General features: G+C 33.1%; 1 protein-coding gene across 1 annotated transcript in view; it reads right to left on the bottom strand.

Annotated features, from left to right (window-relative positions):
• NAALADL2 (N-acetylated alpha-linked acidic dipeptidase like 2) overlaps positions 1–18,425 on the bottom strand; it is an 899,092-nt gene that overhangs the window by 533,242 nt on the left and 347,425 nt on the right. Inside the window, exon 3 of the mRNA XM_069471997.1 lies at positions 14,111–14,384. Within this exon, the coding sequence (XP_069328098.1) occupies positions 14,111–14,384 (274 nt within the window). The remainder of the gene's footprint in view (positions 1–14,110; positions 14,385–18,425) is intronic.

Below are 18,425 nucleotides of genomic sequence, written 5' to 3' on the forward strand. Positions count from 1 at the left end.
CGATTTGGTTTGTGGTAAGGGCCCTCTTCCTGGCTTGCAGACAGTCAGCCTTTTGCTATGTCCTCACATAGCAGAGAGAGAGAGAGAGTGTGAAAGCTCTCTGGTGTCCTTCTTATAAGGAAACTAATCCTCTCAAATCAGAACCCTACCCTTGTGACCTCATTTAACCTTAATTACCTTCTGGTAGACTCTCTCCAAAGACAGTCACATCAGGGGGTTTGGTCCAAACATATGAATTTTGAGGAAGGAGACAGAAAAGTACCCTAGAATATGTATTTCCTAGGTACACAAAAGCTCTCATTCTCTTCAATATAACACTTATATAGTGGGAAGAACAAAGTTATTTAGAAGTTAATAAAAAATAACTTCTAACATAATGGCTTTGGTTATTATTGAGATCTGTGTGAACTGTGTGAGGGAGAAATATCATAATAAGTAAAATAATTTAAATAAAAAACAAAAATATCTATTACTAGTAATAAAGAATAAATGCAAATATTAAATTTGTACCTTTTGTATAAACATAGGTAGAATATAACAATTCAAAGATATTTGCTGTCAAATTGTCTGATAAATGTGACACAATGGGAATAAAAGTATATATTTCTATTTCACATTAATTTCTCTAATGCTGATAATCCTTTGTTATTTTTAATATGAAACCTTCCACAAATGAAATATTCAATCTCTTACTAGAATTTTAATTTGGAAAAAAAAAAGAATTTTTTTGAGTGATAAATAAAATTTGGGAGAACATAAAGTATAATTCCAAGAAATAAAAATGTCTACCTTATTAATAAAGAAAAAAGTAGATCAATCAAAACTTTTAAAACTGATCAACCTCAACTTGCTTACATATGCACAGAAAAAATAAACAGGAGTAGCTATTTCCAAACTGGATAAATTTGCTAATTCCTATTCAGGTTTATTCTCTAAACACAATAATCACCCTAGATAGAAACAAACATTGAATCTAGACCAAAATTAATGATATCACAAAGTTAATTGGCATAGAAATTTATAATTCTGTTTGATATAATAGCTCTACAAAGTCTATGTCATATAGGTATACTCTTCACTGAAAATGCGATATCTATATAGTTTAGTAAAAAAAAAGACAACTAGGATTCTAGTGGATTCTCATTGCTGTTGACTAGAAAAAAATCATACGATAAAACTGTACAGGTATATATTTGAATATCTATTTAAATCTCCACACATACACAGATAAGGATACATATGAACCCATCCACACATTCACACATTGACAACAGTCACTCTTCATCTTCAGCACCACGCACTGTTCTTGGCACATGTAGGCACTCAATAAAATAAGTGAATGAATGAATAAATGAGTGAATATATGAATGAATATATCCAAACAGAGTAGATAATGCTGAAAAAGAGGGATCATAAATCACTTAAAGAAGAAAAAGTGTATTTTGTCCTGGAGTGAGAAAAAAATGTATTGACATTAACTAGACACTCCTTAGAAGCTGGTGCAAAGAAATTAATTATAAATATCAATCATGGTAACAACTCTAACAGATGAATTGCTAAAATTATCCCCATTCTACAAATAAGAAAATCAAGGTAAAGAAATGTTAAGTAGCATACTCTGGTCACACAGCTACTAAATAGTAGAGTAGTAATTCAAAGACAGACAGTCTGACTCTGTGGTCCAGACTCTCCCGCATAGTATGTGACCACATCATTATGATTTCTGTCTATCTTTGTAAGGGGATGGAAGGCGAATGGAAAGGTGGTGGCCCTTTTGAGGATTACATGGATAATGAGAAGCTGATTCTACAAAAACCTAGGAGTCTAACCTTAGATTAGTATATGAACTTTTCTGGATCTCAGTGTCCTCATTACTGAAATGAGGGCTTTGAGACAGAGCAGTGATTTAGATCAATGGGACCTAACATCAAGGATAATAAAAAGTCAAAATTCTTACATGGCCTATTATGCCCTGCATGATCCTCTTTCCATACTGCTCTAAGACCTGATCTCTTCTACCAGGGCTGGCTTCAGGGATTTGTGACCCGTGCTGCTGCACAAGGGTCTGTGCTTAGAAGGGCCTCCTGCCTGGTTTAATGCTCTGCTGTCATTGTCTTTAAATTCTTAATAATTTTTGAATATGGCATCCTATATTTTCATTTCATATGGGATCCACAAATTCTGTATTCAGTTCTGCCTACTATTCGCCGCTGTCCTCCCTGGCTCAACACCAGCAACTGACTGTGCCATGTATATACTGTCCCACAGAGTCTTGGCTTTAGCTATTCCTTTTTATTAGAAATGCACCCTCTACTCCAGATCTATGTAACTCATTCCACTGCCATTTTCAAGTCTTCCTTAAACTTTCAGCTGTCCAATTATGCCAACTATGACCATTCTATTCAATGCTGCAATCTCCCCAACTCAAGACAGCACTATCAATCCCTTTTATTCTGCTCTTACTTTTCAACAGCATGTTTCAATATCTAAATCACTATAACTAACTAATTAACCATATATATATGTCTGCATGTATACACATATAATTTACTTCTTTATTATGTTGATTGTCTTTACCCTCTATAATGTTTAAATTCCACTAGAGCTGGGATCTTTGCTCTGCTCATGGATTTTCGCCAAGCAGTTAGAACAGTATGAAGTACATAGTAAATAAATATTAATATTTGTTAAATTATTAATGGCTTTAACAGTTTACATAATGGTGTAACATTATCTCCAAAAGAAATCTACTGTTTAAAACATAAAATGGACAAAGTGAAGCAAAATTGTTCACAGCATTACCAGCTAGGGAATCCCATGCTGCAAAGTTCAGCATACTCTTCATCCCCCATGACTCATGTGACCTTTCGCAAAGGCACAAAGATTCCCTATGTTATTTTTCCAATAGATACTAAAATTTTGAGACTTTTAGAAAAGAAACAAATTTTCTCCCGCTTTCTCCTAATATCATAAGCAGTAAGATTTTAAAGACATCACCAAATAGGCTAGATGTTTGCTTCAGGGACACAAGATTTTGGAAAGTTGCATTCTTGCCTATACAGGAATGTAGAGACCTCCCTGAGCAGAAGCAACACAAGAGTGACTAAAAGAACATCAGAACTGTCATTTTTCTGTAGTCAGCTAAACAAACTAAATGGAACAATCATTAATAGTAACTATACCAGAGAAATGCCCCTGGGACGATCCCCCCGTGGGGGTGCTGGGCTCCACATTGGAGAACCTTCCTATACTGTGATTCTTCTCCACCGTGAGGTAGTAAAAATTATTCATGCTTATGATTAATGCTTTGAAATCTTTCAGACTTGACATTTCCAACCAAATCCATCACTCTGAGCCCTCCTAGTTCTTTTCTAAGAGAGATTCAGAATGTACAGAATGTTTGAAAAGCCTGTTTTGACTAAAACAGCAATTTTCTAGTCAGATTCAGAAATGATAAACCCAGGCATTTCTGATAATGACAAAATATAATATTATCACAAGTACTGTTCATCTCAAAACAAATTTTTACTTTATAAATTTACTACTATCTTATATAATCTAGCTTTGAATCCTCTTCAAATTAAAGTACTTAAGTTTATCAAAAACTTGTAAAATAAAAATGATCATCTAAGTTTACCTCCTTCATTTCTAGAAAGCATATTAGTATTTATAAAGAGTTCAAAATACAGAGATTATTAGAATTTTATTAGTATTTATACTTCTTTTTCAAGTTCGCTCAAGGGCTTTCCATCACAGACATTATCATGAAGACCACAATGTATTGAATTATGAAAACCAACATTGCTTTCCCCCACTCCTGTGGCAGACATCAGTAAGCAATCACCACTTTTTCAAACTCCTTCTTAAAATAGTATTCCACCTAATCAAGACCAATTAGATAAGGGTTGGCATAAGCAGGGGAAATATTCTAAATATTTAATAATTAGTACAGCACAAGTACTAATTAGTTAAGATGAACTTCCAACTAGAAAGGACACTTGCTAGCAGACTAGGTGCATTCCAACTGAATCCAACAACAAGCCCGAGACACGCAATCCATTTTACTGTCTTTGTTGTAAAAGATCAAAGGGCTGGCTTCTAAATTTTATCACTTTTTCTTTACTGTAATATATAAACTTGCTGAAAAAAAATATTTGCTATGATGATGCAGTGAAGACAATGCTTAATGGCATAGTGACTGTTTCAGTAGCAGAAATAACAAAGATAAACCAGAGTTGCTACTTGTCTTGGCATATAGTAATTGTTTTATAAATTTGTAAAATGTCTTCAGTTTTACAACCTAACATATAATGTACAGCCATTTAGAGATGAAAAATTTGAGTTAAAATGGTTTAATATAGAAGTTTAACCAAAGTGAAACACAGTTCTGTCAGGATTCCATTTCCATATTTTAAGTCTATATTTACCAAAGTCAATAGACAAAATAATGCAAGTTTAAAATAAATTGTCATGCTAGATTAAGAAAATATAGATTATCAGGAAGAATTTTTTTTTGAGTTTTCTAGAATTTAATAAATGTTGCCTTAGAGATTATTTAGCTTCTTATTTGTATTATTTGGTCAACATTAAAAAAAATTGGCTATCTTTCCTTTTAGCCATTTCATTTTAAAAGTGAAAAATATATCTTTCAAAAAATAAATTATGAAAAACATGTAGAGGAGTAGGAGAAAATAGCAGGAGCAAATAGAATTCTGGAAGCTCAAGGAAGAGAGTATCAAAGAGAGAATTATTTTATTTTTCAACAATATGTGTCAGACTATATTCTAGTTTCTGAAGGTATGAAGGGAAATGAGCTACAAAAAGTCCATTTCATATCGCTTACTTGCTCTTGCTAAGAAGTCAACAACAACAAAATAATTAAATAAACAAAGACTTTAACATTTCAGAAAACTTTCAATTGTGACCCTAAAGACAATAAAGCAGGGGTAACATAATAGAGGGTGAAGAGGAATTACTTTAATAAGGAAGTCGGGGAAGACATCGCTAAGGAGATCACATCCAAAGGATGAGAAGCCATGCACTGACATGGGGAAGAACTTTTTAGGCAGTGGTAAGTACAAAGTCATTAGAGAACGAGAAACTCTATCAAATGAAACAAAGACATCAGTTTTGTTAAGGAGTAAAACGTGACTAGTAGATTTTGAAATAGTTACTAATATTTTTTATAGAGGTGAGGTTGGATAAGAATAGAATTTTAGGAAATTTATCAATGAAAGACAGAACAACAGTTAGGTCACAAATCTAAGATAATGTACAGCTGAGCAAGGTGACAGTATGTTAGTTGGTTGGTCTTCATTTATCAAAAAAGATACCTAAGAATGTTTATAGACCAAAAAGAAGATTTGACCCTCTTTGGCTGATGAGTCCTAGAAATGAAGTAGTATAGAGAAACTGAATCTAGCCTACATTTTCTTAACATGAAAATGAATAAAATAAATTAATATAAAACAGGTTAGTTCCACTCCATTTATATTTCCATGAATGTAAGCAAAAACTCATCATGAGAGTTTTGCAACTTTATCATTTTCCCTTACTTAACCTATTTACTGTGTTTCCCTGCAGTAAACCCGGAATAAAGCTCTTATTAAAAAAACAAAATGAAACAAATAATCACCAACAACAGCGCTAGATGATTGCTTCAGAGACAAGCAACCCAGAATGAAGTTGTGAAACTCAATCATCTGTCTTGGGCGGTGGGTGGAGGGCAAGAGGGACACATGGTTGCTGCTTTGAAAGTCCCAGCAGAAAGGCGGTGGGCCAGTTGTTTGAGGAGCTGAATGGAAGATCAATTGCTGTTTTGCAAAATGCTCCAGGAGCCAGAAGTATCCCAGAAAGGGTTACATCACACAGATAATCTTAGAGAATTCTTGAAAAGAATTTACCTCTTGACCTTCTATTAGCTCTGTCAACAAGGTAAACTTTATGTGCCCATTTCAGACCTTGGGAAATCTGAAGGAAATTCTCTGCCTCTTTCAATGCTATTTTTTACTTTTGAGTGGCTTCTGTGGCCCTAGATGGAAGAGGTAGGGGATTTGAAGTGGACTCTAATCACATGCTCACTTTCTACCCCATGGCAGAGTTCTTGGCTTTGTCTATCCCACTCTAATATTGTGGCCCTGCCAAAATTGGCAATCTAATCCGTAGCCTCTTGCTGAGTACTGGAAGGTTGTATGGTAGTAAAATGTCTCCCTATGGTGGAAAGAAGTCCTGATATGTAGAATTTTCACGTTTCTGTGGTTTAAAGATTTTCACTATAGTTGATTTCAAATGACCAATAGGGCATTGCATGATAAGCAATTGGGAGGAGATCATCAAAATTAGGAAAAATGCACAAAATCAACTCTCACTAGATGGAGTGAACTGTCTTGAGCTATAAATAGCTCTAACACACCACTGGGATACTTGTGTGTGGCCTTCTAAAGTGATAGGACAATACATTGCTTAAGGTTTTGCTAGGTGGTTGAGAATAGAAAATACGTATGTGTTAGAGATAGTTGAAGATTGTGCTTAGGCCCTGGTCAAGGGGAAAGAGTCTCTCTAAAGGCACATGAGAGCAAAGGTGGATAACAGGAAGAGAGAGATAAGGGCAAAAGGAGGTTCACAGGAGACCGTAGCTATCAGGAAATTGAATATAGATAGGGTGTGTGTGTGTGTTGTGAGAAGGATTAAACTATACAGAACTGTTATGACATGATATAAAAGGAAAATAAAATCAATACTTAATCATTTATGTCCCCTGTGTTAGACATTTTACTAAGCAGATTGTTATCAATTGTTTTCAGTCTATCTTCGGAACATTTATATTTTGTAGATATTCCTGACCATTTCATAGGTGAAGAAACTGTAACTTAGAACTTAGAATATTTAAATAATTTGCTAGTATTCCTAGCAGTTTCAAGCCATGCAGTTTTATAATTGCTTACCTAAACGCCAGTTTCTCCTATTAGATTGCGAGCTGCGTGGGGCAGAGCCTGAAGCTTTCTTATTTATTACTGTGTCCCTGTGATTGGCATATAAAAGGTACTCAGTATGTATTTGCTGAATGTTGAATATTTCTTATTATATTAGTGAGAGCCAGCTGGCTAAATTCTATATTAGTTAGTCTCTTAGTATCAAAATATAAGGAATAAGAATAATCACAGGGCACTTTATTTAATAAATGATACTTGGATACTTGACTTACTAAGGTAGGTATATTGAACAAGTTGAAATTCATTCAAAAGAAATCTTCCTGGAGGCCATGCAAGTAATATGACAGAATTTTCTTTCTTCTAAAATCAGTTGGATTAGTGTGTTGAAATAAAGCATAAACCTAAGGATCAACATTTCCACAGAGCTTTCTATTTCTGAAAAGACTAAATTTGTATTACCTACTGAAATGAGGTATACCTTATTTGTAAGCTACGTATTTAAATTCTAACATTTTATAGAAATTAAAATATAAATGAAATCTTCTAAGAAAGTTACATCATCACTCAACTTTGTAAGTGGTATTATTTACATCAAATCAGACATAAAAATAAAAACTCTGTAATTCTCTGTCAAATAATAATTATGGTGATGCAAAACCTTTAGAAATAACTTTAGGCAAATTAAAAGTATGTATCGAAACACTTTCTCACTAAAAATACCACATTTGTTGTAAGGAAGTGGGAGACACAGTCCATTGCACTTTAACTACTTAGATGAATATAGCTATCTTTGTTTTAAAACTTTTATTTCATAAAATAGGCTTTTGTCCTCTTTCCCAGGTATAAGATGTAACTTCTTTAAAAAATATTTAACTATGGACAATATGTTGTGTTATATCATTTCTTTATTTGTAAATGCTTCAGTCTAAATTTTAAAGGCAGTGAAAAATATACCTTAAATATGTGAAAATTAATCCTATGGTTATTAAACTTAAATAAGAAAGCAGCAATTATGGAATTGTTTTGTTATTTCAGCTGGTTAGTGAAAACAGCTCATGAAACCAGAAACAGAAGGTCATATTGGGCCACGGGACTTTATGTAGATTTTAAAAAACAATTAATAACAGGTATATACTGCTGTGTTCGGGGTCATTTATCTCACACTTGTGTACTGTTGCCAAAAGATGGATTAACAAGAAAAAAAGGAGGGAGATAGATAATATGCAAAGTCATTCTCACCATTGAAAAGCTGTTTCAAGCTCATATATCTCTGTTGGTGAGACAGTAGCTTACTCTTCCTACTCAGGCAACAAAAGTTTAAATAACATAATTCTGTTCTAATTCCCCTAGCTCTCTGATACTTTTATCTTTAACAGGAAGCATTCAGAGCCAAACGCATATAGGTCTGCCTTTTCCCATAACCCTGATAACTTTGCTTTTGTTTGAAAATATTAAAAAGAAAAGAGAAAGAGAAAGTTTTTATAGCCATGAGAAAATAGACATCTGACTGTAAGTTATCCAAGGATTCCATGGAGTAGTTATATATTTTTTCTCTTTAAGATTTTCTGACAAAATATTTGATACAGTGTTCAGATTTCATGTGTTAAACAATTATGTCTTGATAGTTTACACAAAAAGACGGGCCCAACTTGACATGATTTATCATTCTGCATTCAAGAATAAAACATTTCATTCTAATTTCTTTGAGGTTTCAGTTTTAATTAAAAATATGATCAGGGTATTATGTACATTTTATTACGTATTCATACTTGTCAAGGCATCTTTCTCCCTGATGATTAATATTTGTCATGCTAAACAGAATACAGAAAGATTATATTCAGACAGTATGATAAATATAATAACAGTTTGTACTTCCAAATCTTGATATATTGTTCTGATAATTTCTCAATTTCTCCCATTTAAGTGTGTCTACTCCGTACCAAATAATAATAATAGCTAACATTTATTGAGTGCTTTCTAAATGCCATGGACTTTACATGATTTGTATCATTTCTTCCCCACAATAACCATTTAGGGTACTATTAATATTCCCCTTATATGGATGAGGACACTGAGTATAAGCAATTATAGTGACCACCCACATTTGTACAGCTAGTCAGGGAGGGTGCTAATTTGGGCTCTTGGAGCTCCACTCTCTGCAGAATAAGGTAGTGATAAATATGTTAATAATATGCCTTATGCACAGTTAGTGAGTTGTTGAAAATAAGATTCCATGAAATTGCATTATTTGGCTTGTCTTTCATACAAAATATAGTGCTTTATAGAAGGAAAAGATCCAAAATCCATAAAATATATAAGAATAAGAACAAATCCTCTTCTCAAAAAGAACATAGCAGAACCAATCTATTCAATGTTTATTAAGTATTAATGTGTGCTTTACTTTTCTACATCTGCCTGGCTTTCACAAAGGACAAGAGACATAATTGCACAGGAATTATATAAAAGCTCTATTTTCCATTTATAAAATTGACTAGACATTTTCAGCACTCAGTATCAATGTCTTTAACCTTAAGAAGGTATTATAGTTGATATTTACCTTTTAATAAAAATATAAATCACCATTTATTCTCTGAAGCTAAACTTACCATGGTAAATTATTTATGTATCTATTTTAATATGTGTTTTGCATCTGACAGGACAGCTCTCCTTAAGATCCTTTTACTGACCCACCTGTCCTTATGAAGGGGTAAACAATGTCACCTTTCTAGTGCACAGTGAATTACAAAGAAGTAGTAAAGTACACCATCCATCATGCTGGCACTAAGTAGGCTTTCGAAGTAGATCTCAGCTATCACAAATGTTATTTAGACTGTTACCAGAAAGCACAAATTGGAAGCTTATACAAAATGGTCATATGATGAATGGACATGACAGGTCTTCAAAGAAAAGGGGCACTCCTCTTCTATAAATGACCTTGTCAAAAGCAAAAATTTGTGAGGAGCTTTGCAAGCAGTCAGAGTAGAATAATTTAAGAACTTGTTAATGGCTCTGCCTGACAGAAACTCATGCAAACACAACGTAATCAAAATAAAAAACGAGATATACCCAAATCATTAGCAGTAACCATTGAAGCTTGATTTGAATTAGGGAATGGTCTGAAAAGATACAGGAAAATCACCAGTGCCTTATTTGTTAAGAGTATGTGACTTTCAATATTATATCTAAAACGTGTATGAAATACAGGCAAGTATTTTATATGCATATGCAATGGTCACCTAGAAATTGCTTTTGAAAATCATAATACTAATATACTCTGAGTTTAAGAAAATCAATATCAATAACTTATTATATGCTTTCTTGACATAGATATTTAAATTATTATGTACTTAGTATAATAGATTTGCATTATTAATACCATTTTAAAATAGATAATGTCTTCATCTAATTTGCATGATTAATTTCTCAAATTCTGTTCTTCAAATACAAGGTGTTTGTTTTATTCATATTGCATTTTAGTACCTTTAACAATCCCTTTTGTTTAGGCCTAATATTTCTAAAATGGAGTATATTTCTAAATGTATATTTCTATGTACCGTTAACTATTTTCTCCCTTTTAGTAACTGCTTTTTCAAGTCTTTTGCAATTCTTCTTTATTAAAAATGGCAGTTCTAATGCATTTACAAATGATGGAGAGTCCCAAATAAGGACTTAAGACTTCATGGACATGTGGATAATTCCATGAATCTGAGGTAGACATTGGTTTTCTTTTACATGGAAAAAAGGGAAATTTAAACATTTACTACTGATAAGATAAACATGTAGAAAACTGTCAGAGATAATAGACAGGAATATTAAAAAAAAAACAGAAAAAGAAAACCCTTAGTTCCATTAATGAAATAATTTAAAAAATAATAAATTATGTAAAAAATAAAGGGCTCTGCTTTGATATAGATAAAATCAGTGGTAGGTCCTCTAACTTTTTAATTTTTAAAATTAGCTGTTTCAATACAATGTCAAAGTCTAGAAATAGGTGGACATTGCTATAGCTGTGAAAGACAGTGACATAAGGGAAAGTCCTGCTGAACTCTGCCTTGTCCCACATATCTTGGCTTTCATAGAAATTGTTGTAAAACCTGTGCCAAAAGGCAAAATAAAAAGGCCAAAAGGCCATGGTTATAGACACATACACATGTATACCAGTTTGAAAGTTAAAATATATTGTTTTTAATTAAACTGGCTGTTTCATTTAACTAAAATGCCTTTTGTGTCCTCTTTTTTTTTTTTTTTTTTTTTTGGAGACAAGATCTCATTCTGTCACCTAGGCTACAGTGTGGTGGCATCATCATAGTTCACTGCAACTCAAACTCCTGGGCTCAAGCCATCCTCCTCCCTCAGCCTCCAGAGTAGCTGGGACTGCAGCTGTGCACCACTATGACTGGCTAATTAAAAAACTATATATTATAGAGATAGAGTCTTGCTATGTTGCTCTGGCTAGTCTCAAATTCCTGGTCTCAAGCGATCCTGATCCTCATGCCTTGGCCTCCCAAAATGCTAGGATTATAGGCGGGAGCCACTGGGCCTGGCTTTGTGGCTTCTCTTGACAAGAAAAAAAAAATGAGGGGAAAAAAGAAGAACGAGGGAAGAAAAAGAAGAGGGAAAGAACTACATGTTTGTATTTGGATAAGAAAAGTAACTATGTCATGCAAAGGAATCTAAAGAGAAAGGTATTGAACCTGTTAAACATGTAATTGAAATGCTGATAGTATACAACTAATTATTCTCTATAACTTATAATTCTAAATGGGTGAGTGGGTAGGGTTGAAGAACATTGTCAGTATCCTTAGAATTCAGATTTCTAGTTTGTAAACTCTAATTATATGAAACCGTTGAGGAAACAAAATGGCACTCAAGTAAAATTTATGGAGCCTAGAGTTAAAATTTATGCAAGCTAACCTTAGCCTCCATAAACAATGACTACTAAACTTGAATATAAAAAGCAAACATACAGTTATATGTAATACTCTATGTTCCAACATTTGCACAAATATCATAGCACAATGGATTTCCTGAACAATAGAAAGCTAGAGCCAAGTAGATTCTTCTAAACTACCTTTCCCTGTTTTAGCTTCCCCTACCCCATCTCCATGAGGATGTGGGTTTGCTGGTGGTGAGTGGCGAGTATGAATCAGAAATCAGGAGCACACAATGTCTGTTAATATCTCTTTTAAACCAAAGCAAACAGATTATTATTGAAGTGTTCCTCTCCCATCTTCTCCCCCTACTAAACAGTAAGATTTGAGTATAAAGGAACAGTGATATAAATTTAATTTTCCAGGTGCAGTGAATCTCTACCTTAGACAGCAAGACCAACAACTATATACTCTTATAAGGGACTTTGGAATCCAGGGGAAGCTACATAGACATATATTTCTTTCCTTGGTCTGTGTGGAAACTGGACTATCTCAGTATGAAAGAGCAGGGGCACTGAAGGAGATTTTTTTGTGGTGGACTCATATCTATGGGATTTATTTAATCTTATCATATCTCCAATCCACTGGGCTCAGTGGATTATTACAAAGGGCCACATGAAAGAAATGGGTACAGAAGTTGTAGTTTCATGGCTCTTCCATATGAATAATCAATCTTTGCCAGAGGAAACAGAAGCAAGGAGTTCGGAATGATTCCAATGACCCACTTGAGTTTGTGGTGCTTTGCAGTTGTTCTGTGTTTTAGACATGCTTTTGTTTAGGGGAGGAAATGACCTTGACTTGAGCCAATCGAGATGAAGAGGTGGGTTGAAAAGGTATGGGGCTAATGTAGGGTTAGGAGTCTGAGAGAAAATATGTGGGGTAACTTCAGGGCTTAAGGCCAAAGCTTCTGAGCCAAGGAAGGAGTGCTGGCTGCCTTCTTCTGTTTTTATTAATGTACAGGTGTGTTTCCATTATTGCTTCCCAGAAATAGTGTACATTAATCAAATCAAATTACTTGAGCCGTACACTAGAAATACTGCAGACATTTAATATTATATTAAATTTTAATTAATAGTAATACTTTCCAAGGTTGTAATAGTTATATATAGTCCTTCTGCTAAATGTCAAAGTACGACACAACAGAGAATAGAAACAATGCTAAAGCATTGGAAAAGCTGCCTCTCCTCACCACTGCCCCCCACCCCAGTTCCAGAAAAGAAGAAACATAGTAGGAACAAGCATTCACTATTGTCACTATTATATTGAGTATTTATGCAACGTAATTATAAAAGAATCATAGCTAATATTAAGTTAGATTCTTAAAAATGTGTGCCATTAACAACAGTCAGAAACATAATTTCATTTGTATTAAATGAGGCAATCTACAGTTTGATTAAAAAAATTAAATGTGTTTATTAAAATCATACTTTTATTTTGAGAAGAAAATTTGTCCATATAAAGAAAACTAATGACCAATATATGTTGCTGCATCTACTTTGTATATTGTTCTTACTATGGCTACACTCTGTTCTCTAGGGTTCACATGTATTAACTTAATTCTCACAAGAACCTTATAAAGTTGAAACTATTATTATCCCCATTACAGAGTTGAGCAAACTGCTCAAGATGGTTAAGTAACAGTAAGTAATTGGGGAACTGAGATTTAAAAGTAGTCCTTGTGGCTCTAGAAACCTTGCACTCAGTGATTATGCCAAAAACACTACATTATAAACCAGTTAACCCAGAAAAGGTGGAGAAATAATTCACAACTAGCTTCTTGTTGCATGTGATTTCCATCATGAAAGCAGAAGCACTCACTGTATTTCAAATCTTAAATGTGTGAATAATCACACCAATTTTCCGCTTCATTTCTTGTGTGTGTATACAATCTCAAAACAGAACCCTCTCATTTCTATTCTTTGTCTCCATAGCAGTGTATTAAAATTTGCCTTTTCAAAACCATAGAATGAAATAGACTTGCCCTCTATGGTCTTAGAAAATATGAATGACTCAGTCACACATTCAACACCTTCAAATTAAATTCTTCTAACAGGTTTTCACTTTCAAAATATGACAAGAAAAGGGCCAAGCAATCCGACTTCTTTCTCTTTCCTGGCACTTCCGCACTGAGAGCATTTAATGGTTACTTTTGTATGTTGCATCTTGCCAGTTAGTTCAGTTTAGATGAAAGCCGTTGTTTTTTAATTCCATTTCACTGAAAATGACAGAGACAAATGGTCATATTACCTTGAGAGTTCCTCTGGCAGAATAGGCTGCATATGAGTAGAGCAGATCTTGGCTGGTGTCTTTTCTGGCTTTTTCACTGCAAGGCTGGCCATTAGGATGGAAGCATTGGCCACTGCTGTTCAGAGTCACAGTGCTGGGAGAAGGGCCTGGCAGATTAAGCAGCACAGAGTAATTTACAAACTGTATATCTTCTAGGCCCAAAGAAGTCCAATGAGTCTTAATCTGTTTTGAAATTTCCATGTCATCTTCGCTTTTATACAGTTGTATGAAATTTCTGAAAGAAATTTAAAAAACATACTTTAACAAAAAAAGAAAATATTCTTTTGCAATATGACTGCTCAATATGTGAACAATTAATAATAAATGTTGTGGGATATTGAAAGATGAATGAGACAGGACCCTATTACAAGAGATTTACAGTTTGATAGAATGATGGACTTGCACAGAAATTATACTGAACCAAATGCAGGATGAATTAATTTCTTAAATTAAGAACTAATAAAGCACTACGGAACTGCAAAAAAGAGTGATTAATGCCCACTCGTTCTTTTATTAGTTCTAATCCTTCTATCAACATCAACATAATCCTTTTAAAACTCAGTTCCAAAACTAGATGTCATGCTGGTTGAGGCAATTGTGTATTATAGTTAATATGATTTCATATAAAATGATGTGATTAACATGTGGCTATTGCTTTTTAAAATAATACAAGAGCTCTTTAGATACAATTTAGATGTCAAATTACATGATGCTATGAGCACAATGATATTCAATAATACCACAATCAAATCACAGATTGACAAACCAATATGAAATTAATGTTTATGTTGTACATTTTGTGCTTTATGTATTATTCCTATACCTATTCCACAAGCCACACTGACACTATCTATTTTAGCTTATGACATTCCAGAAGCCAGAAAAAAATCTGTTTAAAAAATTTTTGTATAGTATCTAGAACAGAATCAAACATGAGAACATTATAAAAATAATTTAATCTAGATAAAGTTTTTTTTTTCTTTTGTAGCTGAAATGAAAAGGAATCATAAAGGGACCAGCTTCCTTCCTCGGCAAAAATATACCCTCTTATAGGAATTTTATTGTTATTCAATCTATTACCTAAGTGTTTGATACTATTGTTATTTTTGCCTATCACATTATTTTTCTCCCACATACTTATTTCTTCTTAGACCCTGTTTATTTAAGAACCCCTCACAAAAAACACACCTGGAAACGAAACAAGAAATAGATACACTAGTGTAGGAAAGTTTACTGGAGACAAAAATTATGTCTGCTGATACAGCTTAGAAGCTGGCCTATACAGGAAAGTGCAATAAGAAACAGTTTCCCAGTTGTTTTTTATCTTTTTGAAGATACTCTTATACATTTTTTTTTCTTTTCCTGTATTTTTTTTTTTATTTTAAAAATCTAGTTGGACCAGTCAACAGTGACACTTAAATTTTATGGAAGAGCTGATGGAAGAATCCCGTTTTTCATTCCTAATAGGACTGGTCTGCCTTCTACCTTGTTGTTTTGTTGCTTTTTCTCCTAGTTTGCCTACCAACTTTCTTTACTACTACTGCATTCTCTCCTCATATTGGGGATAGGGCTGGTAAACTGAATTAAAACTTAACACAATTTGATGAGAAAGTCATTTAGAAAGGTGAGTCAGTAATATTCTTTTAAAATACATATAAAGTGGAGTTTCAGAATACACATTTTATTTATGCAAATTTAGCTATATATAGTCAACATTAACAGAAAAAGAGAAGAAAAATGTGAATACTGCTTTAGATTTTGTTTGCTCTTCTATCCAGTTAACTGATGAATGTAAATCCACCAGGGAATGTCCAAGATATTTGATCTGCCATTCCTTTTATTGGTCTCAGTTCCAAACTGCTTCATGGTGTAAGCAACTAAAAACACTGAATGTTTTAAGATGCCTATGTTATACTACACAGCCTCAAAGAGCAAATCAAATACTTCTTTATGTCCTAAACTGAAAAATCAGTAAATTGTCCCAATTCTGGAGAATTTCTAAATATTATTCAGTACTAAGCTAAAATTACTTAGTGAAAGGATGTATGCATTCTTAACTTTTAATTGAATGAACATATACTTTCTTTATTATAACTTCATTTTTCATATTATCAAACAATTTGAACATATTGAAATCTATAACATATATAAAATATGAAGGAACAACCAGCTTATGAAGTGGAACATCTCTAATATTATCGAAGCCCTTTGTATACTCTTTTTAATTTATTCTGTCACTTAACCTGATCCCCAGGTTAAGCAGTCTGATTTTGTAATTTCCCATTGCCTTGTTTTTATACATTTATATATATGAATATATATCCTTAGTAATTCATTCTTTAATTTTGTGTGGTTTTACTTTTATATAATTATTGATTTATATATTGTTTGGAGACTTGGTTTTTTCACAATGTTTGTATATCCCCCAAATTTGTATGTTGACATCCTAACCAATGTATTGAGTTTCTAATATTCCTTTAAGTTTTTTTATCATTTCTCCTGACATATTAAAGTTGTTTCTAGTTTTTCATTATCATAAACAATGTCACATTGGACATTATTATTCATGTTTTTTAACGGACATATGCAAGAGATTCTCTAGGCAAGCAATTATTGGTCCATAGGTTATGTACCTGTAAAACTTTAGTAAGAAATGCCAAAAAAAAAAAAAAAAAAAGCTTTTAAAAGGATTTTGATTACACTCCTATTGGCTCTTCATGAGAGTTCTTACTCCCTCATTCCTCACCAACACTTGGTGTTTTCCATTATTTTATTTTATTTTATTTTGTATTTTTGCCAATGTGGTAGGTGTGAAACTGTATTTTAGTATGTGTTTAACTCAGAGGTACAATCACTGGATTGTAGGATACGCTAAATATTAATAGTTTCCCAAAGCTTTTTATACCACCCACAGTCAGTGTATCTAATTTTTACTATCCAATGAATGTTAAATTGTATCCCACTGTGGTTTTAATTTACATTTTGATTATTAATGAGGATATTTTCACATATTATTTAACAATTCATATTTCCTTTTCTGTGCAATAAGTTGCTTTCGTGTTTTGCTCATATTTATAGAAGATTTTGTATGTTGTGGATAATGCTTTTTAGGTCATATTGTGGCAAATATCTACTCCCAGTTTTGTCTTCTCTTTCCATTTGCAATGTCTTGTCTTATGATGAACAAAAGTTTATAATTTTAATGTACATAATTGTTAACATAGTGTAATGGTTTGTATATTTTCTGGCATGCTTAAGATATCCTTCTCAAACTTGAGGTCATAAAGTTATTTTCATTTTTTTTCCTAAAATTTTAAAGAATTGTTTTTCACATTTCAGTGTTTGCCTGGATAAGGGGTGTGTGTGTGTATGTGTGTGTTCATGTGTGAGGCAGGAATCCAATTCTTTTTCCCACCTGAATAATTGTCTTAGTGTTCCTTGTCAAATACTCCCCACTAATGTACAGTGATAACTCTGTCACATGAGTTTCCATATGTATATGGGTTTGAGCTCTCAAATCAATTCCATCAGTCTTTTTGATCAATTCATCATAATGTGCTGTTTTCATTATTATTACAATATCCAAAATAGTAAGTCACCCCACCATTCTTCTTCAAGAATATCTTAACTATTTTTCTTTTGCTCTTCCATATTAATATTGGAATGAGCTTATTAATTTCCATGTCAAGATTGCAATTGCAATTACACTGAGACTAAAGATCAATTTGAAAAGAAATGCCATCCTTATAATAAAATCACAGTTAAGTCCTTAATATTATTGCTATGGTCTGAATGTTTGTATACTCCCAAATTTATACGTTGAAATCCTAAGGGATTAGTGCCCTTATAAAAGATGCCAGAGGGAGTTTTATTGCCCTTCCCATCATGCAAAGACATGGCTAGAAGGCATTGTCTATGAGGATGCAGGTACCTCACTAGGTACCACAGGTGCCTTGATCTTGGACTTCCCAACCTCCAGAACTGTGAGAAATAAATCTCTGTTGTTTATAAGTTACCTTATCTAAGGTATTTTGTTATAGCAGCCTGAACATATTTAGACAATGATCAAATATCTGGTTAATGTTATTAATAATATAAAACTATGTTTTAAAATTAAAATATTTATCTGCTTATTGCTGGTGTAGAGGAATATTATTCAGATGTTCTATAAAATAATCTTGCTAAACTCTCTTACTAATTATTTTTTACCATTTTTGTTTTCTATGTAAAATATTGTATCATATACAAATAATGAGGGCTTATTACTTCCTTTATA

This window comes from Eulemur rufifrons, chromosome 7 (assembly GCF_041146395.1).
Source record: "Eulemur rufifrons isolate Redbay chromosome 7, OSU_ERuf_1, whole genome shotgun sequence".
In the NCBI taxonomy this organism is placed as follows: domain Eukaryota; kingdom Metazoa; phylum Chordata; class Mammalia; order Primates; family Lemuridae; genus Eulemur; species Eulemur rufifrons.